The 23,253-nt window shown below is 41.9% G+C and overlaps 1 protein-coding gene across 3 annotated transcripts in view; it reads right to left on the bottom strand.

Annotated features, from left to right (window-relative positions):
- Window positions 1–23,253, bottom strand: part of ATRN (attractin) — a 153,847-nt gene that overhangs the window by 41,902 nt on the left and 88,692 nt on the right. For all 3 annotated transcript variants that reach the window (XM_042021968.1, XM_042021969.1, XM_042021970.1), the window contains 2 exons: window positions 22,818–22,975; window positions 3,520–3,581 (listed from right to left, as the gene is read on the bottom strand). In XM_042021968.1, coding sequence (XP_041877902.1) covers window positions 3,520–3,581; window positions 22,818–22,975 — 220 coding nt within the window. The remainder of the gene's footprint in view (window positions 1–3,519; window positions 3,582–22,817; window positions 22,976–23,253) is intronic.

Genomic DNA, 23,253 nt, shown 5'->3' on the forward strand with positions numbered 1-23,253 from the left:
TCTTGTGGTGCTTCCACATCCTTGTTCCATTCAAATCCATCTTAATACTCCTTATAAATCACTACAGAACTGGTCAATAAACTAGAGGTGCATAGAACATAGAGAAAGGGGAAGGGAAAAAGGAAGGGGCAGGAGAAGGGGAAAGGGAAGGGAACAAAAGGGAAAGGGCAGAGAAGAAGAGAAAGAAAAAGGGGGAAAGAAAAAGGTAGAAAGAAAAAGGGGAAAGGATTATTGGGCAGTAATATATTCTTACAAGGCCACAAATATTTTTGCATCTTCTGTACATAAAGGTACACTGGTGATAAATATCTGTGATAGGTGTGCTGGCAGACAGATTTTTTGGAATAAAAGGAAGCACAGATATGAATAAAAAATGTTTACTAGAAATTGTCAAAATAGCTCAAACTACATGCTGAAAGACAACTGCACAATCTGTAAATTTAAGAGCTGTGTTATGAAAAGCAGAGAGGAGGAAAGAGAAAACCCAGTTTACTTGCAATTCATTAGCTTTGCAAAGGTTAACAATGGTTGGAATATCATTTCTCCTCCAGCTCTGATTATAATGCAATATTAACAACCTCAAAACTTCACTGTTCTACCCAACCTTTATCCACTGACATTTTCTTAGCTTAAAATAAAACATTCATGCAGTACAAATTAAGGGTTACACACAGCCCCCTGCCTGGTTTGTTGCTGAACTCTGAATCCAGAAGGAGCTCCAGGAGTCCAACAGCACCTCTAAATGTGAGGCACATCCCTCTGACCACAGTCGCCAGTTCCTCAGTGAAATGGAAACCAATCCTATGTCCTGCTCCACACTGCCTGGTGGTGTCTGAATGCACAACCAGGCTCCTGCTTTTCCATACCACTGTGTCTCACAGGCAGCCCAGCCAGTGCCTGGGATATCACAAACTCAGCAGTGCTGGAGTTTGGCAATCTGGCTTGCCCACTGTAAGGACTGCACTGACCTAATTCATCTCAAATGTCAGCAATGAAACTGAAAATCCCCTGTTTCCCTCTCAAGTTCTCCACACAGCTCAAGGCACAGTTGATGCCTCCAGCTGCACAGCAGAAGAGCACAGTCAGGATGGGGTTACAACCAAGTGGAGGAAGTGGCTTCTAGAATATGGAAATGTACCACAGTATCTCCAGCTCAGAAAGATTTCCCAAATCCATAGAATCACAGAATGGTTTGGGTTGGATCTTAAAAATCACCTTGTTCCAACCCCCCTGCCATAGACAGGGACACCTTCCACTACCCCAGGTTGATCCAAAACATGTCCAACCTGGCCTTGGACACTTCCAGGGATGGGGCACCCACAGCTGCTCTGGGCAACTCCTGCATTTCCTGCAGAACAGCAAAATGAAGCAACACCCTTAAATGTGCAAACAGAAAGTCACCCTAAACATCTATTTTCCAGAACAACATCTCTTTATGTCTCCATTACACCTAAGAAATTGATACATACCCCAGTTTTTGAGTTTGGTGTTAGTGTTACCAACTGTTTTTAGGTTTTCACAAAGCATTTTCCTTGCCTCTATTTTAGGGAGCAAATTCTCAGCCAAATGTTGCTCATTAACAGCACAGGGGGCTCTCAGGTATTACTTATTTATGGTCTGCCTTGGATCCAACAGTAATTATGAAATGTGCCCTAGAGCATTAAAAATGCAAATGTTTCAATAGTTTCCCCTACACCCAGTGAGATGAATCACACTGTTCTAATCCACTGGTTAATTAGGGAGTTATAGTGACTGTAAAATAAAACACTTGGAGAGGAGCTTAAGAGTAGTGAAAGAATCAAAGAATTTCTAACACATTATAAATGCTTAATTGGAAAACACCAATAAACTGACTTCTCTCAAATCCACATGTTCTTATTCCTCTGGCTTGTTAGGATGTTAAATAATATTACAACATTACTTCTCAAGGAGATCCATGTGATAACAGTGACGGAGGAAAGGAAAATCACTGGTAACTCTTCAGCTTGCAGCCTTTGGACAGGTATGTTCAGCTGCGTGTGCTCACTGAGATACACAGTGCACTTATCTTCTGCTTTACGCTGGGATTGGAATCATGGGAGGATTTGGGTTGGAAGGATCCCTGAAGACCATTTCGTTCCACACCCCTGCCATGGGCAGGGACACCTTCCACTAGACCAGGTTGCTCCAAGCCCTGTCCAACACTTGAACACTTCCAGGGATGGGGCAGCCACAGCTCCTCAGGGATTCACTTCAAATAATGAATCTGGAGCAATCCCTCATACGCAGATGCAGTTGGGTCTGTAAAGTACTAATGAACAGTTTTTGTAGTGCAGATTTATCTTATACAATTAGAAAAGAACTAAGGAACCAACTGCTTCCCTCTATTTTCCTAATAAGCAATTACCCTGCCACAAAGATTTCTAGGGAAAATGTTGACAGTGATTAATTCAGCAAAACAAATGCTTAATCTGAGCCAGGAGTAACAACCTACTCCACTCCAGAGGCAGGAAGGTGGTGGTTCAAACCTACTGTTTTCCAGGGACTATACTAAAGCAGATTCTACTCTCTAAAAGCTCCATATGAAAAAAAAAAAATGATATAAACCACTTGTCTGAAGGATCCATCTGGAGCTTCTTGCTTTAATTAAATTTAGCATGAAATCTAAAGCAAGATACTATTCCCACTGCTCATTTTATACCAGGCATAATATTGCCTACTTTAGAACACATTGTAGGACCTGGAGTAGTGTTTACTCCATGTATATCCCTCCTGAAGGGCTTCTTATGGATCAAGTATTGGCTTATACTTCTGGAGTATTAACAATCCCTAAAACAGAGGCCAACACACTGGATTTTGAAGCCTTGAAGAGAGGGCCTGCTGTGCTTTGGGAAGTCTTTCACTGCTTTGGTAGGGCTGTATTTTTTGGAGGATAGAAGAGGAAACAAGTATTGAAATGGCTTCTGTTGGTTCCCACTGTGAGGGAATCATCAGTTCACTTTATACTAAGAAATGAACTTAGAGCAGTGTATGAAAACCAGAAGTATTTGGCTCCTATTGTATAACATATGTTTGTATTTAACTTGACATACTTTCAGAGTTCAGTTTAAAATCAAAAGGTGGCACCTAAAGAGTTGGAAATTACTCCTGACTTAACTCTCTGCAGAACAACTCCCCTAATTTATGACTGGTGTCTGACGAGGTGTGAAAATCTGCAGTAAGTCACACATTATCTGTAGGATGAGGGAAGTCAATGTTTCCTATACCATCTCAAAAAGAACTCCTTTTCCAAAAGCCTCTCCCAGCCCCATCCCTCCTTTCCCTGCATGCACAGAACATGATGTATTGGCAAAAATGGGCAGACAATTCATTTTCTTAACATAATTCCTAATTAAATATTTTAAACAGACTGAAGATTTCAATTTTCTAGGCTGTGCTGTAAGCAGGATGTTTAAGTTAGAAAACCAAACCAACAAGAACCCAAACGCTGAAGCCTAAAACCTAAAGAAATAACATTTAGCTGTCTTAAATGAAAAGTACCTGAAAAATGTCACAAAGAACTGCACCAGGTCCATAAAGTTGCTGTGCTGTGAGAATGCAATCTGAAAAAAAAAAGCAAATGCTTTCTGTTACTTACTGGAAAGAAAATTCATATTTCAAGATATTTTAAAAGGATTGAAAATGACAATGAAAAGCATCTTTACTCAGATCAATGCATATTTTTGAACACTGTTTTTGAAAAAGAACATAAATATTCTGAGGAAAAAGAAAATAAATTATAACTTCATATTGTTTTGAAAACATATATCCCAAAAAAGAAGCTGAACAAGTAACTCTCTCTCCCAGACATGTTCCAAGGAATATTCTTCAGTGCATATTGAAGAAAACACTACTTCAAAAACTTAGAACAGAGGTTTCACAGAGCTGCAAATAATCTTTAATTAAAAGTGAAAATCTTTAATTATTGTTTACACAGCAATCCAGAATTCAATATTTATATTTCAAACAATATCCAGACAACAAAATCTCTTCGAAAAAGGAACTTACACCAAGAGCTGCAAAGAGGCACGAAACACAGAAGATGATAGATACTGTGAAAACAGCTATGGCATTCATCTTAGCTCACTTCCCTGCAATCCAACAGCAGAGAGAAGGGAAAAACAACGGAATATTTGGGACAAAAACCAGAGGGAAGAGGCGAACAGGAAACTGGGAGGTGGTTAGAGGCAAAAGGGAAGATTAGGGAGCCTGGGTAAAAATAACAACGTGGAGGGGACTTGAGCCAAGAGGAAAGCAACTTGTGCAATATTAGGAATCAGAAGTTCTTTCCAGGTACCTCCTATTTCCTCTGCCTATCAATCTCTCAGCACCACAACAGGATATTAACTCTTTCATGAAGTAACAGAATTTATTTCAGAATTAAACTGGAATCTGGACTGACAAAGGTTTTCATGGACATTAAATCCATTTCTGGCCTCATTTGTTGTTTTTCTTCCTTAACAAACGGTACTTATGGCAACATTAGCATAAACATAACCCCCCCCTCCCAGCAATAGCCACATCCCAAAATTCATGAATATGTGTAAAGTGAGTCACTGCTTGGGTTTCTATTGTTCTGGAACACTTTCTAGGATCATATTTGCTTTAAATATCCATTGTAACTTGGTACAGAAGCTGCCCCAAATAGTTTTCTTATAAATATATTGAAATACTTTGAAGTTGAAAGCTCCTTCGCAGTGCACAACCACTGTGTAGCTGCAAAGTGAGCTCCAAACCTGCACACCAGATGCTGCAACCTCAACAGTCCTGCCTACAAAAGACAAGAAAACACAGAGTTTCTTGTTGATTTTTGCTTTTGAAGTGCTTCCCAATGGTTTTCTGATTATAAAAAGACAGTGAGCAAGATTTCACTTTTTGTGTAAAAAATCAGTGCCTGGTAACCATGGTGGTACAATATTTGCATAAATGGATATTCTGGAATAAACGTATATTCTGGAATGTCTTTAAGGCAAAGACAATCCTTACTAAAATATCAAATCCCAAAATACAAACATGTAACACGGCCAGCATAAAAGTAGTAACTTGTCTTATTACTTCTGAGAATAACCATGATGCTGAGTGACTATAAGAGATGCATTTCAAAATAAAGCCCTTGTTATGTATCAACAATCTTTTAGTAGAAAACAAAAATTAAAAGCACAAAGGAATCATCAACAGGCCAGTCCTCTGTGGATGACCATCAGGACCAGTTTCTGTGATGGAAACCAGAACTTGCTCCCATTAGAAAAAACAAGAATCTGTTAATTTTAAAATAAGAGAGATTCTATGAAAGATTAATGAGACCGTTACCAGAGAAGGGCTTCTCATTTTTTGGTAACAACTGCAGGAAACAAATAAAACAAAAACAAACAAACAAAAAATAATTTAGGTTTATTTCACACAGAAGCCTTACAAATGCTTTACCAGTGATTCTTTTCTCTACCTGTTGGAGTTCTTCTCCTGTAAAGCCCAACTGAGGACCTGTACCTCATACATGGAGTAAAAAAACCCAGGTTGTTTCTACAATTTATTCCTCACAAGCTGAAAATACTTTGTGCCATCAAACCTGACCAATCTGTGTCACAGGCAATTTGGTCTCATAATTGTTAATGGTTTGCTTACTTAGAGCTTAATTTCCCCTAATATAATCTGTTCCCAGGACTTAATTAATTCAGTTACACTGAAAGTTTGGTTGGAAATAGCTGTTGAAAGTAGGCTGTTCATTCTGGATCCACAAAAAATATGGCACCAATTCCTTAGCAGTCTGGATTTTTAATTAACTTTAACTGACGGTAGAAGATTCATTTATCCATTCTGAAAAAACTCATTTGTACCAAAGGATGAAGCAGTTTAACTGCAGGAAAGCTCCCTGTAGCTCGTGCTGGAGACCTGGAAAGCCTCCCCCAGGTACAGGGCAGAACCTTAACTCAGCTGCAAAATCAAATCCCTACTTTCATATCAAAGAATCCCAGAACTGTTTAGGTTTAGGCTCTGAGCCCACCCAGTCCAACCATCGCCCAGCACTGCCAAGGCCACCACTGCCCATGTCCCCAGGTGCCACATCCACAGGGCTGCTAAATCCCTCCAGGGGGAGGATTGGACTGGGGATTCCAGCACTGCCCTGGGCAACCAGGGCTGGACTGCCCTTTCTGGGAACAAATCTTCCCTAATATCCAGCTTAAACCTCTGCCTGGGCACACCCGGAGGCACCTTCAGCCACTGCCAAGCAGCACTCCCAGATCCTTTTCCACGGAGCAGCTACCTGACTCTTCCCAAGCCATACACGGCACTCAAGGATGTTTTATAGCCTGTTCTTAGGAATAACACGGTACCCTTAGGTAGCTAAGATCAGATACTTAATTATGTTAATTCCAAGAATATTACAAAGCTTGTGTTTATCTTATCTGAAAAGATACCTTGGAGAGCACAACCGCCTATCCTGCTTTTTCTACTGCCACATCATTTGAAGTACCAAAAAAATCCACCTGCTTTCCAGAGGATCAGAAATAGCTGGCTGTATGGACTGACAAAAATTTATAATGAAGAGCTTTACATTTTTTATCATTTGATTAGCATAAAGTATGAAGCCAAGAAGAAAACTTGGCTTCCTCTAACTAGCCAACATCTAAAAATTGCACTGGTTTTGAAATCAGTACACACAAATTTCAAAGGAGTTAATGGCAAATGACTTGGCCACAAAATAATATAAGCAAAGGAAAAGCATATTTGAACCCAACTGACATTTCAGTAACAGCTGGTATTTCAAACTCAAAATATTGCTGGAGCTAAACTACCGCCTGTGACTGATAAAAATTTTGAAAAACAAATTAGGACAATTATATACCAGGACTTGGTTTGCATAAGCACCAGAGTTTGTTCTTCAACACAAAAGAAAATTGAGAATAATTTTGAGGGAACAATTTTGTACAAAAGTAGATCAACTAAGACCTAAGTTCACCTTAAACCTGTACATGCAACGATGTCCAAAATTATATAAACCTCTGTTCTTGTGATCTACAAGTGCCCTGAACTCTTTAAAAACAACTTGAGTTTCACATACCACTAAGAAAGCTCAGTCCCCATCCAAATAAGAAATTAGGTGGAAATTTTTTGTTAAATCCAGCAAGAACCAGATTTGAGTAACTCCTCTCATTTAACTGTAATAAACAGATGTACAGGTAATTCATCACAGCATTACTCTTTCCACTTGTGCTGGAAGTTACTGATATTTTAGAGGAAGCCAAACTATTCACCACAATGGGATAAGGACAACTCCTTCTCCAAACTCAAATAATTCCCAGTATTATACATAGTATTAGCACCCCCAATCTAAAATTAACTAAAGAACTGATAATGAAAGAGTTGGGGTTGTTGCAGAAGGCTCTGGGGAGACCTTCCAGTACCTAAAGGGGCCCCAGGAAAGCTGGAGAGGGACTTTGGACAAGGACCTGGTGACAGGACACAGGGAATGGCTTCCCAGTGCCAGAAGGCAGGGATAGGTGGGATATTGGGAAGGAATTCCTGAGGGTGGGGAGGCCCTGGCACAGGCTGCCCACAGAAGCTGTGGCTGCCCCATCCCTGGAAGTGTCCAGGGCCAGACTGGACAGGGCTTGGAGCACCCTGGTCTAGTGTAAGGTGTCCCTGCCCATGGCAGGGGGTGGAACTGGATGGGCTTTATGGTCATTTCCCATCCAAACCATTCTGGGATTCTGTGAATGTGCCAAAGAGTATTTAAGTATGGCAATTTCATACCATAATTTGGTACATTCTGGGTCTCTAAACACTTGAGAAAACATGAACAACCCCAGAAAATAGTGTTTCCACAACTTTTTTACTTTGGTAACAACTCAGGATTATTGATGCATTATATTTCTATCTTTCTTCACAAATATATGAAGTGACTAAATTCCCACCAGTGGTGCCTTCCTTTTCATCCCTATTTCATATAAGGGATGAGAAAAAGAGAAACTAAAAATGATATTTTGCACAGGACATGCTCCTAGAATAGAACTGTGTAAGAAAGGAAACTAAAAGTCTAATTAGCTTCTGAAACTAGAGGGGTCCAGCAGAGGAGGCGCAATGTGAAGCTGGCTCCCAGAGCTTGGGACTTGCTGTGAATTCAGAAGGTATCAAAAGGTCCTACTGCTACATCCATTAACCTCACCTGGCAGGTGGGAGAATGCTACAGCACTCATGTTTTCAAAGTCTACAGGACCACACAGAAATTTAGAGATTTTTGGGCTGCTTTTTGCTTTTTATTTCAATCTAGTCCCAGCACCAAAGTTAACGAACAAAAAGCAGCAGGGAAAAGAGGAAAGCTGGGAATTCCACAGGCTTCCAGCGAGAGAAAGCCACAAGCCAAATAAGCTGCAGGTAACATTTATGCAGATCTTCCTCTATTTCTCCCCCAAAACTCCACTGTCTTGTCTCTTTTTTCCTATGGTTAGAGGCAAGGATTCAATCTGACCTTGGAGAATACAGACAATGCTAACAGGACGCCATGGCCTGAATGCTGAGTGCCTGTGCTTTTGTCAAAGGGCCTGCTGTGAAACGAAGGGGGTTTAAGTATTCCTGAGTGATGCCAAAGTCATCAAAACATTCATTTTGCCCTCTAGAATAATGCTGGGGGGGAGAACTTCTCTTCTGCTCAAGAGTATTGTCATTCCCTGTTCCAGTTCTCCTTTAAACACAAACACAATGTGCTCTAATGAAACACATGGCCAAGATCCATGTTGATCTTGGTGCTTTCCACTCCAGAGGAGCACTGAGCCAACTCCAAGAGCCCTGGCGGTGAGGTTTTAGGAAAGAATGAGCCAGCACAGCAATCCAGCTCCACCACCTGAACATGGTCTCAGTTCTGCCACATGCTGCTGCTGCTTCCCGTGTTCTGTGAACATCTCTAATGAGCCATGGAAGTCGTTAAGGCAGTGGAAAGCTAATCATAGGAATGAAGGGCAAAAAGCCCTTCAAAAACACCCTTCAGAAGCTGGGATTTTAGAGCTGACCCTGCTCACTGAGGGATGAGCAAACACAGCAGCAACCTGAGATGAGCCTTTTTCAGACAGGTGGCTCTTAAATCGTCTCAACAATGTCAGTGCCAAGGAACACTTTACAGAAGGAAGCATTTGTGCACCTCTGCAGATGATTTATGGGATTTAGACACAGATTAAGACACCCAGGATCACAGGGGTATTCCTATTAGCCCTTTACACTCAATGGAAACCTCATCTGTGATTCAGCTGACCAGTGCAGGTGCCTAAAAAATTATTACCTGACAAGTTCCATAACAGAACCATAAACGCTGAGGCACACAGAGACATCTCTTTGTAGACCCCTAAATTTCCATGGTGCATCCTTGCCCTTGGTTTCATGAATGCTCTAGAAGCTCCATTCGTTGCCTAAAAGGGGGTAAAAGCTATTGCAGCTGCCCTGGGACATTTCACCTGTCCTCCAGCTGCTGCTCCAGAACCACAGAAAGGGATGGGTTGCACGAGAGCTTAAAGACCATCTCATTACAACCCCCTACTATGGGCAGGGACACCTTCCACTAGACCAGGTTGCTCCAAGCCCCATCCAAGAGCTTTTGGGTGAATCCATACCCCAATCACACCACAGAAGCAGAAGGGCATTCTCTTTCAGAGGCACCACAGATCTCTATTTTAAATGAACAGCAAAACTGCACCCAAATTTGGAGGTTAGGAAGAAAATCTAACTAGATCCACAGGGAAAGATTCTCTAGACAGAAAGTTAAACCTTAGGTTTCAGAGAAGAAAGGGCCTTAACAGGAGTTAATTGTAACTTGAAAAACTCTGACACACAACAAGTTGAAGTGGAGCATGATTTGGAAGTGGGAGATCCCAGAGTCTGTAACACACCTGATGCTGTAGGTGTGGACTTCAGAAGCAGCACTGGAAGGGGCTCTCAGGTCTCCCTGGAGTCTTCTCTTCTCCAGGCTGAACACCCCCAACTCCCATTTTGTCTCCAGAGCAGAGAGGCTCCAGCACTTGGAGCACCTCCACAGCCTCCTCTGGACCAATTCCTCATCTACTGAACAGTCCACCCATCAAATCCATCTTTCTCCAAATCAGAGAGAACTTGGTGCAGCTGAAGAGGTTCCCATGCTCACATTTGCATTCTACAACAAGCAAAAATAAAACCCTCTCTCAAATTTGATTTTCACAGCTACTACTCCGAGTCACTGTGTTCCTGCGTGAAGGATGAAAGAGATTAATGACTTACTCCTCACCTGCTGCAATATTAACTGAGCCATTGAGCTTTATGGCACAAACACTCACTACTGTGCAAATATAAAACCTGGTTCACTTCTGAACTTATTCTGAGATGAAAATCGATTTATATTCCAATACTGTGCTGCCTTCCTGCAGTAGTCACAAATTGTCACTTCTCAGCTAATTGGCTGCAGTCAGCAGTTGGCTCAGAAATGCCAATTATACGTGTTTTGTCTTCCCTTGTGAACTCTCTGAGGTTGTGCAGAGCGAACACAGGCACGACTGTCTCTAAATTAAAAGCAGTGCTTAAGATGTGGTCCCAAACTTCACTGCATCCCAGAAATTATCACACAAATCTGACAAATGAGAAGTATTTGTTCAATAAACAGCCAGGGGTTGAATTGTAATGCTCATCTAAATTTAAAGTGCACTAGGAAATAAAATTCTGGAATGTCCTGTAATTGAAACAGCAAACTCAGCTGAGACCCTGCACACCTCCACCTGACTGTAGCGCGCCCCAAGAAAGCTGAGGCAGAAAAAACTCAGTTCTTCTGAATCCTCAGTGAATTCTCCTGAATTCTCTGAACTTCTCAGTTCTTCTTTCAGGCCGCTCACAAGAAGAAAGACCCTGAGGGGCTGGAGCGTGTCCAGGGAAGGGAACGGAGCTGGGAAGGGGCTGGAGAATTCCTGAGGGAGCTGGAAAGGGGCTCAGGCTGGAGCAAAGGAGGCTCAGGGGGGACCTTGTGGCTCTGCACAAGTCCCTGACAGGAGGGGGCAGCCGGGGGGGTCGGGCTCTGCTGGCAGGGAACAGGGACAGGAGGAGAGGGAACGGCCTCAGGCTGGGCCAGGGGAGGGGCAGGGTGGACATCAAGAAAAATAGGAAAAGGGCTGTCCTGGGCTGGCACAGCTGCCCAGGGTGGTGATGGAGCATCCCTCCCTGGAGGGATTTAACAGCCAGGTACATGTGGCACTTGGGGACATGGGTCAGTGGTGGCCTTTGCAGTGCTGGGGGAACAGTTGGACTCGATGGTCTTAGAGGGTTTTCCAACGTAAGTGATTCTGTGATTCTGCGATTGCAACAATTGTTCTGGAGACAAGGAAGCTCAGAGGTATTTGGAAAGAGTGGTTAAAAATAAAGATCCTAAACCTTGAGACAGAAGGCAAGTCACCAGCAGGAAAACACTCCAATCCCCTGAGTTCCAGGTCCTTAAGCACCTCCCTCCAGTCCCAGCTGCTGCACTGTGGATGCATCTGGGAAGGATCCCATTGCATTTGGGAAGGATCCTGTTCCCTGGCTTCATGCCGAGCAGAGCTCTGACACCATCTGCATGCAGGCTCAGTTACATTCGGCAGCATCCCAACTATTGCTGAAGAGTTTCAGCATGGAAAAAATTAAAACATAGCACATAACAGCTCAAACACTCACTCAGACCCTCAAAGTCCAGTAAAAATGAGCTTTACAGTCTACTGAGCTTAAAAGGAATAAACGTCGCTTTCCTAAAGAGCTGGTGATGTAAGTACACAAGAGGGAATCAAGAATAAAAAGAATAAAACAGCCAAAGCAATATTTGCAAGTTCATTTTTTTAGGCTTCAAAATAGCTGACAGATGGAAACAGGCAAAACCTTCTGTCTTGCATCATTTCTGACCAGACAAAACAGGGGAATAAATGCAAGACAGAGTTCAGGGTTGCAGTGGTGTTAATGGGGAAAACAAGCTCTGTCTCCTTCCCTGAGGAGGCCGTGGATTCTAAGGATCATATTGGATGAGAAATTGAACATGTTTATCAACCTCTAGCAAAAACTCCTGCAATATTCCAGCTGCAGGAATCTCTACAGAAATTTTAAGGACTTTTCATCTTTAATAAAATAAAGTAGTAAAATAAGTGTATATATATTTATACATATTACATATAGAATCATAGAATGGTTTGGGTTGGAAGGGACCTTAAAGATTATCTAGTTCCAGCTCCAAACTAAATATATACTTATGTAAATAACCAAATTTAAATACCATTGAATGACAACATTCTTACATTATTACACAATACTGAAGTCACACGTTGTCTCAAACCTGGTGTCACATTATGACCTGAAGTGGCAGTAATTAAAACCCCCCAAATTTACTTTAAACAAACTACATAGCATCACGATCAGTTTTAAAGAGCCATGGAATCAGAATCATAGGGCTGGGCTGTTTTATTCATCACAAGTTTTTCTGTTGAGAGCCTTGGCTATGATTTCGTGTTCCAGAAATCTTAACATGAAAAACATAACTATGCTGGGTAGGGCAAAATGGACAACCTCTCAGTAAGCTCTTAAATTTGCATTAAAAAGGCCAGGTAGTCACTGTCTATCACTAAAGGATTTCTAGAACATGTAATTCACCATTTTGTCATGACAAATTTTCTAGTAAAATACTGAAGTGATAAATCAATTGATGGAATTTACCTCAATTCTCAGTCAAAATATCAATGAAATTTATTGATGGTTTGGGTCCAAGTGTGGGAAGGTGGATAGTGCTAATCTTGCATGCAAAACAGACTGTTTAAAGAAATAACTATACATGACACTTATAACTAAAAAAAATAATTTAAGAGAGAAACAATTTAGGAAAAAACCCTATGAAACCCCCAATCATTCCAGAAATTAATTCCCTTACAGGACTGTGACAGTACTACCTTGCCCTGACCCCAGCTCTTGCTTGCCAACATTGCTGTGAGCAACATTTGCCAATACAGTAAAAAAGAAGTCAAAAATCTTAATAATACAATGTCAGGAAAATAAGTGAGCGAAAAAGAAGTTTTCAGGACATTCCAGGAATGGGGTTTTTTTCCCAAAAGCAGCACTGCAGAGTCAGCTGAGAGCTGTCAGTGGAATGCAGGTGTCTCTGGCTCCGTGTTTGTGAGCCAAACCAGCCACAGGCTTTTGGGTTTGTCACCCTCTCCTAGTTCTGGATATTCTTTCCCCTGTGGTTTAGCCAGGCTGAATCCACTGTCGCATTTCAGTGTGTGGCTTCTTCTATTTTATTGCCAATACACTTTTCTCTTCTTGGTTAACTCTCCTCACTATTCTTCAACTCTTTAAATAAGCTTTTATAAAAAGAAAAGTATCTCACCTTTTTGCCTCCTCAGCAATGGCTCACAGCACTCATTTTATTAAATATATTTGAATTTGGGGGTCTATATTTACATTCGGTGGTAGGTTATGGTGTTTTCAAGAGTTATTCATCACAGAAATACAGCAACTTCAAGCAACCAGCATTGGCCCTAACCAAGAGAAATTAATGCCTAATTCGGACTTTCCTTCCATAGAAGATTAATTCTGCAATTTTTTATATATTATATATTATGTACTATATAATTTATATATTATATTCATATATTTTCCAGCCCTGCACTTGAAAAGAGAAAAAAAAATCAGCTTCCTTAAAATTAAGGCAATCAATACATATGTCACTGTCAGATCTCAAAAAAATACAAGCTAAGAAATGCTCCTGGTATTATTAAACCTGAATCGCAGGCTGTCTCTCTCTGTTCTCCTATAACTTTTCTTATTTATGCAGCTGAAGTTTTGCAACAGGCACACAAAAAGACTTCTAGTGCTGTAGGAAGACATTACAATAAACCTCACAAAAGCTATGTGAGTCACTACAGATCATCCCAAGAAATCCCAAGTTGCAGATGTAAAACCCCAAGGTTTTAACAGTTGCCCTTTCCAGGGCCTAAAGGGGCCCCAAGAGAGCTGGAGAGTCAAGGGCCTGGAGTGCCAGGACACAGGGAATGGCTTCCTACTGCCAAAATGAAGGGTTAGATGGGATTTGGGAAAAAATTATTCCCTGGGAGGGTGGGCAGGCCCTGGCACAGGGTGCCCAGAGCAGCTGTGGCTGCCCCTGCATCCCTGGCAGTGCCCAAGGCCAGGTTGGACATTGGGGCTGGGAGCAGCCTGGGCCAGTGGAAGGTGTCCCTGCCATGGCAGGGCTGGAACAAGGTGCTCCTTCATCTCCCTTCCAACCCAAACCATTCCATGAATCTCTGATGAAAATCCACCCCCCCCCCCACCCAACACAGCACCTGGGAAAAGTTTGGCATGAACAATTTTCAGGGTTGCTGAAGCTACAACCTCCTGTAAAAAGGACTGAAGTGGTACCACATCCTGCCAAGGGTTAACTGCCTTTGAGAGAAATCCTCCTTTTAAAGGATTTAAGAAGGTGCTAACAAAAATATTACCTAATCGAAAAGAGAACAACTTCTAAAAGGAGAAAAATGTCATCGGTTGATGCCAAAAATAAGGCAGCAGGAGCAGATAAAACACAAGCAGCTGTTTCATGTTTTAAAGGACCATTTAACTGTTCTGTTTTAAATCTTTCCATCCCACAGTAGATGATGTCAGTTTGCCTGTTCTGAAAAATCAGCATGTAATTGCATGTCTCCAAAAGTAATTACATTCAACAGCAAATTTCATCAGATTAACAAATTGATTTACATTTCATTGTTGCATTTCAAGAAAACCTCTCACATGGTGAGAGAAAATACAGGGAGAGAGGCCCAAAAGCACCTGCAGTTATAACTAAAGAAAGGCAAGGGACATCATTAGCAAACAACTTTGGCATTACAATGCTTTCAGAAGCAACAGAAAAAAAGAACATTTTTGGAATAAATGGTTCCAGAGAGTTGAGGATGATTTTATCTCTGCACCTACATCTCTTCCTCATTAAATATGCATGAGGCACATGAGGACCTGGCAGGAAACCTGTCCAGATCAGCAACCTCACTGCAATTTCAAGCCCACATAATTATTTTATCGAAGTAATCACTACCTATCTCAATGTATTTTATTCTCTTTGGCCAACAACAAAGACACTTTTTCTTTACCCTCACCTAGAGCTCTCATTCGATGAGCCTGTGGCTTTTGATTTGAGAATGACACTAATTTAGAGAAAGGCTGGAAACCTCCATGGGCCATGTCCAGTCCTCAGGGGTTATTTATGCCCTGTATCAAATGCCTAATGCTTCCTCCAGAGAGGAATCAAGGAATTAGAGACAGCTCAGGCCCTGCTTTCTAACCGTGGATGGTTTCTTCGCTCGATCTTTTCCCATGTATTACCAAAGCCTTTTAGTCAGGCTCTAAACCTCAAAGAGTGGAAACGCAGAGAGCATCACTGCTGGCAATAACCATGTCACCTGAAAGAGGCTGAAAGCCTAACATAAAAGGAATGTGTGAGATCTGCTGTTCCTCCAGCTCTGTTCTGGGCCCTTCCTCAGATGGCAGGAGCTAAAGGTACCCCAAAGCTTTCCTTGGCTGTGGCAAAGTGTCATCCATCATTTAGCTCTGGAACAAAACAAATGTTTCCTGAACTACACTAAACATGAATGGCAAGTAAAATTAAAGCTTAATTCAAAGTGGTATTAATATTCCTGCTAATGCAGACCACCTGTTTTAGGGGTAATGTTGCCAATAAAACTAGCAGGGTGATGGGGAAGAGCACTAGAAGAAGAATTTCAAATCAAAACTGCTTTAATGAAGAAGCTTTACTTTGAAAAATGAGAATTTCAGAAGGTTTCAGTATTTACATACTGCAGGACACAACAGCAATGAAACACTGAAATAAACAATGATAAAGATCAGATCGACAGCTTTGTCTGAGGATTGTGGAGTCTTCTTAGGAATGTAATTCCTGGCACTTTGTAAAATATTGGCTAATATTTCCAACTTAAATAGCCACGTCCACCATAAGAAAAAACAAGACCCATTCCTCAGCAGAATCTCAGTCTAGTGTATAATTCATCTTGACTCAGAAATGCAGCTGACGCCAGGTGGCTCCACCTAAATTTTGCCTAAGTACTAAAACAGGAAATACCTCCCGGCTAAGGAAAAGACCCATTTCCAACATCATTGCCAGCTCTGCTAAGCCAAAGAGATGTGAAGGGAATTTGCTCTCCTATATACCTACAGACATTTTCAGCATATGATGGAAACCAGGGGGAATTTTTTCCCAGGTCAAAGGAGGCAATTAGTAACTATAACACAATCCTATGGCAAACCCTTGGGTTGCAGAGAGAGGCAGAGAAGTCTTTTGATGCCTGTGAAACAACAGAGCTTCGGCTATTCCCTTAAAACAACTCAGGACAGAAGAAAAGGTCTTAAAAAAATTAGTAGTCACAGGTCTAATATACAAGGCACTTGAATCCAAGAAAGTGCCTGCTCTGAAATGTTTAATAGGAGCACAGTCATACTCCCAGATCTATCAGAAATCTCACATAATGCAGCAGTGCAGCTCTTCACTGGAGCACTAAAATGAGTGTTTTCCTTCCAAAGTTGGACACAGTCATCCTGGCAATGGGAATTTAAGCAAAGCAACAGAAGGCAGAGAGGGAGGGCCCCGAAGGAAGGGGATTCATTAAAGAGCACATCAGCTAATGGCTGACATCTCATTCCTGGGGATGGCACCTGCAACAGATCTGTACAGATCAGCTGGAGCTGTGACACCTGGATTTCTCCTACAGAGCCAGGCTGGGAGAGCTGGGGGTGTTCAGCCTGGAAAGAGAAGGCTCTGGGGAGACCTTAGAGCCCCTCCCAGGGCCTAAAGGCACTCCAGCAGAGCTGGAGAGGGACTTGGGACAAGGGCCTGGCGTGCCAGGACACAGGGAATGGCTTCACACTGGCAGACAGCAGGGTTAGATGGGATTTGGGAAGAAATTCTTCCCTGTGAGGCCATGGCACAGGTTGCCCAGAGAAGTTGTGGCTGCCCCTGGATCCCTGGAAGTGTTCCAGGCCAGGTTGGATGGGGCTTGGAGCAGCCTGGGATAGTGGAAAGTGTCCCTGCCCATGGCAAGGGTTTGAATGAGATGATCTTTAAAGTCCCTTCCAATCCAAACCAGTCTGTGATTCTAGGATTCTGTGTGCCAGTCCAAACACAGTCACCTGTGACAGTCACCTGGATCATTGCCGAAAGAAAGCACCACAGACCAAATTATGGTTTAATTACAGCACATTTGAGCCTGTCCTCAATTTCCAGGTCTCCCATTAGTTACTGTTTCTGCACTTGACCTCCTGACACTTCCTGTGCCAGCTGCGATCCACTGAAGGGACATGAATTGTTTCCACCTTTCAGTTCACCACTCCCCCTTTCAGCAGATGAACCAGAGAGCAACACAGCATTTTGAGTGGGTTCACCAATATCTTCCTATCAGGGTAAACAGCATGTTTGGAAATAGGTTAATTAGGACAACACATGATGTGACTGAGTTAAGCACTCCATAGATGGTCTTTAAGGTCCCTCCAATCCAGTTCATTCCATGAACTTTCTGTGTAAAACGGGATAAAGATATAAAGGAGACTATATAGATAGACCATCCTGAAATAAATCAAGTAGAGGAAACCGGAAGAAAGTTTGAGAAACTAAAATTGAAGGCAGCAGGGGCAATTTTAGCTATTTTTCCATTACAGCCTTTATGAAATCTGAGTGGAAGGCAACAATTTAAGTGAGTTGAATGTTTCCCACTGGTTCTCAAATACTCTTCAAAGAGTGGGAGCTATGCAATGCTGCTGCAGCCTCCAGCACCCTGCACATGCAGCGATGCTATGTAGTTACAGTGGCACTCTTTGAAGCCCAACACGACGATGAATTGCCAAGACAATTATATATCGTGAATATCTAATGAGATTTTGCAAATGGTACATTTTGTATGCAAGGGCTGCAAAATTCCTTCACCTCTTTTTGTTTCTTGAAGCATTTGGTTCATAATTAACATTTAAACATGTTCAAATCAAAATCCTTCAACCAACACAAAGGAAAGAGAGGAGGCAATTGCCAGTTAATGATACAATTACAAACTGGTTTTGCCTTAATCAGCTCCTAAACATCTTACACATTCTCAGGACGTAGAGATCAATGCAAGATGCTCTGAATCTGAGAGGAAAAAGTCGAATATCAAATGGGACAGAATGTTAGTGAATGTAAACAATAGTTTGGGTATGAAACAAGACTAAACCACCAATTTCTATTTAGTGAGTGGTAGCAAACACCATCAGCAGTAAATTGTAACGAAGCAGAAAGCTTACAGCCAGGGGAGAATTTGCTGCATTAGTAGATTGAATTTTCACCCCCCTGTACACTCTGGGGAGGGATTCACTCACTGGAATCAGCTCCAGGTAAATACATACTAGTTTCAACAGTGTTAAAACCTGCTGACATTTACACAGGTATCAAAGAGAGTTTCAAATTCTCACCATTAACTACTTGTCAGCTCCAGAACTGCAGTTTCACCTCAGAGTGAGCTCACTTTGCATGCATTGAAACCCATGAAGAGAATTCCTCTGAAAGTTTCTGCACTGAATTCCTTTGCTTCTTACTGTGCTACTGTACAGCTGATTATTTATAGTCAATCTCTCTCTTCTACTCTGAGCTAAATTTGGAAAGAGTAACAAAGCAAACTCACAATGAAGATTAAACAAACAAAAATAGTGGGAAAAAGATTACTGTTACATTTATATAAGTGAAAAAAAAGCTCAACCCTTCAATGCCCACTAATGTCCTTTCCTAAAGGGTGCATTCCCACTTTGGGGGAAGATAGGGAATATTTAGAGCAAAGCTGAAGAGAGGAAGGTGAACAGCTGGGGTTTGTTAAATGCTTCAAAATTCCATGTGTCCAACGTTTGCAGCAAAGAAAAGCTCACAAAGCAGAGAGAATGGAAATATCCAGACACTGTTGACAAGACCTTACCTGGATTTTCAGGAAAGCTTGGCAAGGTAAGGCTTCAAGTGAACTCCTGCATGCTTGGAACTGCTCAGAAAGGAGGAATTAGGAAGATGATTGCTGTATTTTGAAGGCTTTCTGCATTTTGCTGCTTTAGTTCTTTTACTGAATAATCATTTTAAGTCATTAACCAGGCAGGAAAAGACATCCTAAACCAATATACTTTAAAAAAGAAATGAACTGAAGTGGTTTGGAAAAGAGGTGGAGCAAGACGGGGAAAGAAGAGCCAGAACTGAGCATTGGCAGGGACACAGCCATCTCTTACACAAAGGAGCATTTATACTTTCCAAGTGCAGATTTTAACAGGCAAGGAGAGTGAGTAAGAGACAGATTTCAATCAAGGACTTCAAGATAAAGTTTGTAATACTTAAAGAAAAAGTGGATTACAGAATTGCTTTGCAGTAAAAACTACATTTCTGAAGTTTTCTGTTGCAAGATTTTGTATAAACACTCATGTTTAAATACATCTGTTGTATTGAAATTGAAAATAAGCCAGGACAAGTGAGTGTATGCACAAGGACAGTTTACTAAGATATTCAAACAAAGAAAAACCCCCAAAAATATGACTTGGACATGCTGCACTGCCCAGGAACAGCCCAAACACACGCGTGAGCTGCCAGGTGATGCACACACATGAGGACAGAATAATTTCCAGCAGCTTGGCAGGAGCAGAATTTTCCTGACTTTGACATACTCTATTAAAATCAGTGTAATTTCCAAAGGGAAATTGAAACATGTTCTGTAGCTGTGTGACAGTTTAATAGCGTACCTGCAATGAGGAATACTGTGGGAGACAAGCTAGGAGATAAGAGAACAGTTTGCATCCTGCACATACTGCAACATGGAGTTTTAATTAACAAGCCAGTCTGCCCTGAAGGACTGATCCCAACAGCACAGGAACTTTTCTGCAGTGAAATCAGGGATGAACCCCTCGGAAAAATAAATCAGAGAGGGAAAGGTCTAAATAAAAACTATTCCTGAGAAGAATGTAGCATGGGATGAGTCAAGGACTGACTTGAGCTAGGAAGTCTTAAAATCACAGAATCAGAGAATGAGGTGGGTTGGAAGAGATCTTAAAGCTCATCTCAATCCATCCCCCTGACATGGGCAGGGACACCTTCCACTATCCCAGGGTGCTCCAAGCCCTGCCCAACCGGCCTTGAACACTTCCAGGGATGGAGCTGCCACAGCTTCTCTAGGTATTTGTCCAAAAAATCTTTGTCCCAAAAACCTGTACCATGATTTAGCTTCTATTTTATCATATTGAACACAAACTACAAAGAGCCACAACTTCACAAAAATGAAAAAAATTGGGGTATGGAATGGACAGGTAGGAACACAGACTGCAACTAAGGGAAGCTCAATCCATCACAGCAGATTGCACAAGACCTGAAAGGACACAGTCAGTCCTGGTTTTTAGCTATGCACTGAAGAGGAAACTAATAGAAATACTATGGACCACAGATTCCTGGTTGCTGCCAGACTTTTTCACAGAAAGTGTGTCTCAACAAAAAAGAGCTGATGCTATTTTAGACTTTGTTTTGGCAAGTAATAAAGGCATTAAGAAGAGCTGGTGATAAAACATTAACTTGGATTGAGTGCATACAAGCACATTCACATTAAATTAAGGATAAAGAGAGGTTAAGTGTTGTAAGAGAATCAAAGTTCACTCTTTAACTATGAGAAATGAAATCAAACAGTAAAATCAAGTGGACTAAGGAGATCAGGAATGGGAAAGCTGCCATCTAAATATTTCTCTCAGGTCAAAGATGCAAAACTATTTGAAAGCTGCATCCTCAGAGCTAACCTCAAAAGGAACATGAGGATCAATTAAAGAGACTTCATATTAAGGAGAGGAAAGGATTCATTAGCAACGTCTTTAAAGCCAGCAAGAAGTAGAGAGATCAAATAAGAACTGCCAGAAGTCAAGCTGTGCCAGAGCTCAGCAAATGAAAACAAAGCATACAAGTAAAGAAAACCAGGAGGGGAAGGGAAGAGGGGATGCTGTAAGAAGAGGTATGAATAGTTTTCATTAGGGACAAGGACACTGAACATGGGTGCAAGGCAGTGTTTAATGGGAATGAAGTTACAGGAGATACACAGCAAAGGTAGAGACAGAACTCAAGTGTTTTGATGCATTCAGAGCCAGGGAAAGCACACAACACGCATCCCAACTCCAAAAGAAATGGTTCATGAAATAGTATCCTCTGGAATAAAGCTGTTAAAGCAGTTTACCATCTGAGCATGGCTGCGCATGGAACATTTAGAACTTGTACTTAGGGAAGAAGGGAGAATCTAAATATTCCCCCTCCCAAGACCTCTAGAGAAAGCAAAGTTTCAAGACAAGTTGAATGAAAGAACTTAATTAGTAAATGAAAAACTGAAATGAACAAGCAGTGGAGCTGACAACAGTAACCTGTGCCATACCAGTTCACTATCTTCCGTTTGGAAAAATAATTTATTATATAGACCTAGGCAACAGAACAGAGCTAATCCAAGTTTCATTATGGATATCAATATAATGGGAATTCTTGGGTGAGATAAAGATGGTGAAGAATATTTCAAGAGTTAAGAGGGCAGAAGTTAGTTCAAGGATGGCATTTGAACAGAACGACTGATACATTCATGTCCTCAGAAAGTCCTGAGGAGGCCCTGGAGCTGCTCCAGGGCTGGAGCCCCTCTGCTCTGGATCAGGCTGGGAGAGCTGGGAATGTTCCCCTGGAGAAGGGAAGGAGCCAGGGAGAGCTGTGAGCCCCTTGCAGGGCCTAAAGGGGCTCCAGGAGAGCTGCAGAGGGACTGGGGCCAAGGCCTGGAGGGACAGGAGCCAGGGAATGGCTTCCCACTGGGAAAGGGGAGCTTGGGCTGGGATGTTGGGAAGGAATTGCTGGCTGGGAGGGTGGGGAGGGGCTGGGCTGGAATTGCCAGAGCAGCTGTGGCTGCCCCTGGATCCCTGGAAGTGTCCAAGGCCAGGCTGGACAGGGCTTGGTGCAACCTGAGCCAGTGAAAGCTGTCCCTGCCCATGGCAGCGGGTGCAACAAGATGATCTTTACAGTCTGTTCCAACGCAAAGCATTCCATGATCTCTGTTCCAGACCTCAAAGGATTTTGTCCTTCAAAGAACACCCACATCACTCTGAGCACACAGGGGGTTGATACTTGACGACCCCACTGCAAGAAGGAGGCCGAGGCTCCTGTGAATTGTGAGCTGCCTCAGCAGCCGCAGAGTCGCTGTGACTGCCATCACAGAATGATTCTGTCTGATTTTATGACCACCAAGCTTCATCCACTGCTTCTCCTGCACCAGCTTCATCGCCACAGCACTGCCTGTCAACCAACTATACTGAATGAAGTGAAAGAATGAGCTTGTCCCTCTTGTCCTGCACATGCCACCAGCCTTAGGCAGCAGCAGTAGAAAAGGGATGGTCCTCGAGCTGTGCCTTTTGAGAACCAGACACTGAAGCGCCACTAAAGTATTTCCTCTGTCTGCTCTTTCCAGGCTTCGTCTTTAGCTTTATCAGTCTTTTTCTACAACATCAATATCATCAATCTGAAGTCACACACCTCGTGAAACACAGCCCTGTTAATAAGTGTGTCACTTTATTTCACAGCACATCTTCAGATCCACTGGGCTGAGGCCAACATCAGAAGATGCCTCACACCTTCCTCTTATCCAGGAACATCAAACTCTGTCTGCTGTGGGATTACACCAAGGCTGGTTCAGCTTGGAAACTCCAAGCACAGCAAACTGCCACAGTTCTTGAGAGAAACAAAAAAAGCACCTTTAAATAATTTTACATATATTAGCAGCTCTTACCTGTATTTTTATGGGCCAGGTGAAATTGCTGACGTAAACAAAGAATGTGATGTTCGGGTTGTTGCGGAAATCAAATTTCTCATTGGAGAAACTGTCCTTGTATTCTTTTATATTGGTTCTGGAAACAACTGGAATTTCCTCCCCAGCCTGCGTGCCAGCTGTTGTAAGGAGTAGCAAGAAAAGATGTTTCAATGTGTATTTAAGAAAACAAACAAAAGGGCAAACCAACCTAAATTCTAATGTTAAAAAATTAACTATTCATTCAAAACCAACTATTTCAAGATGCACTGCATTATCAAAATCAATGTGTGCCAAGATGTTGCATTGTTAAAAATAAAATTTGCACTTTTAATGTTTACAAAATACACTATTAAAGTTGAAAACATAGGTTTTTTAAACATTTTACCTCCTCCCTCAGGCTGACTATTTAAGAACA

The sequence above is a fragment of the Corvus kubaryi genome, unplaced genomic scaffold (assembly GCF_017639235.1).
Source record: "Corvus kubaryi isolate FWS band 111438036 unplaced genomic scaffold, C.kubaryi_AGA036_p1.0 37182, whole genome shotgun sequence".
Classification (NCBI taxonomy): domain Eukaryota; kingdom Metazoa; phylum Chordata; class Aves; order Passeriformes; family Corvidae; genus Corvus; species Corvus kubaryi.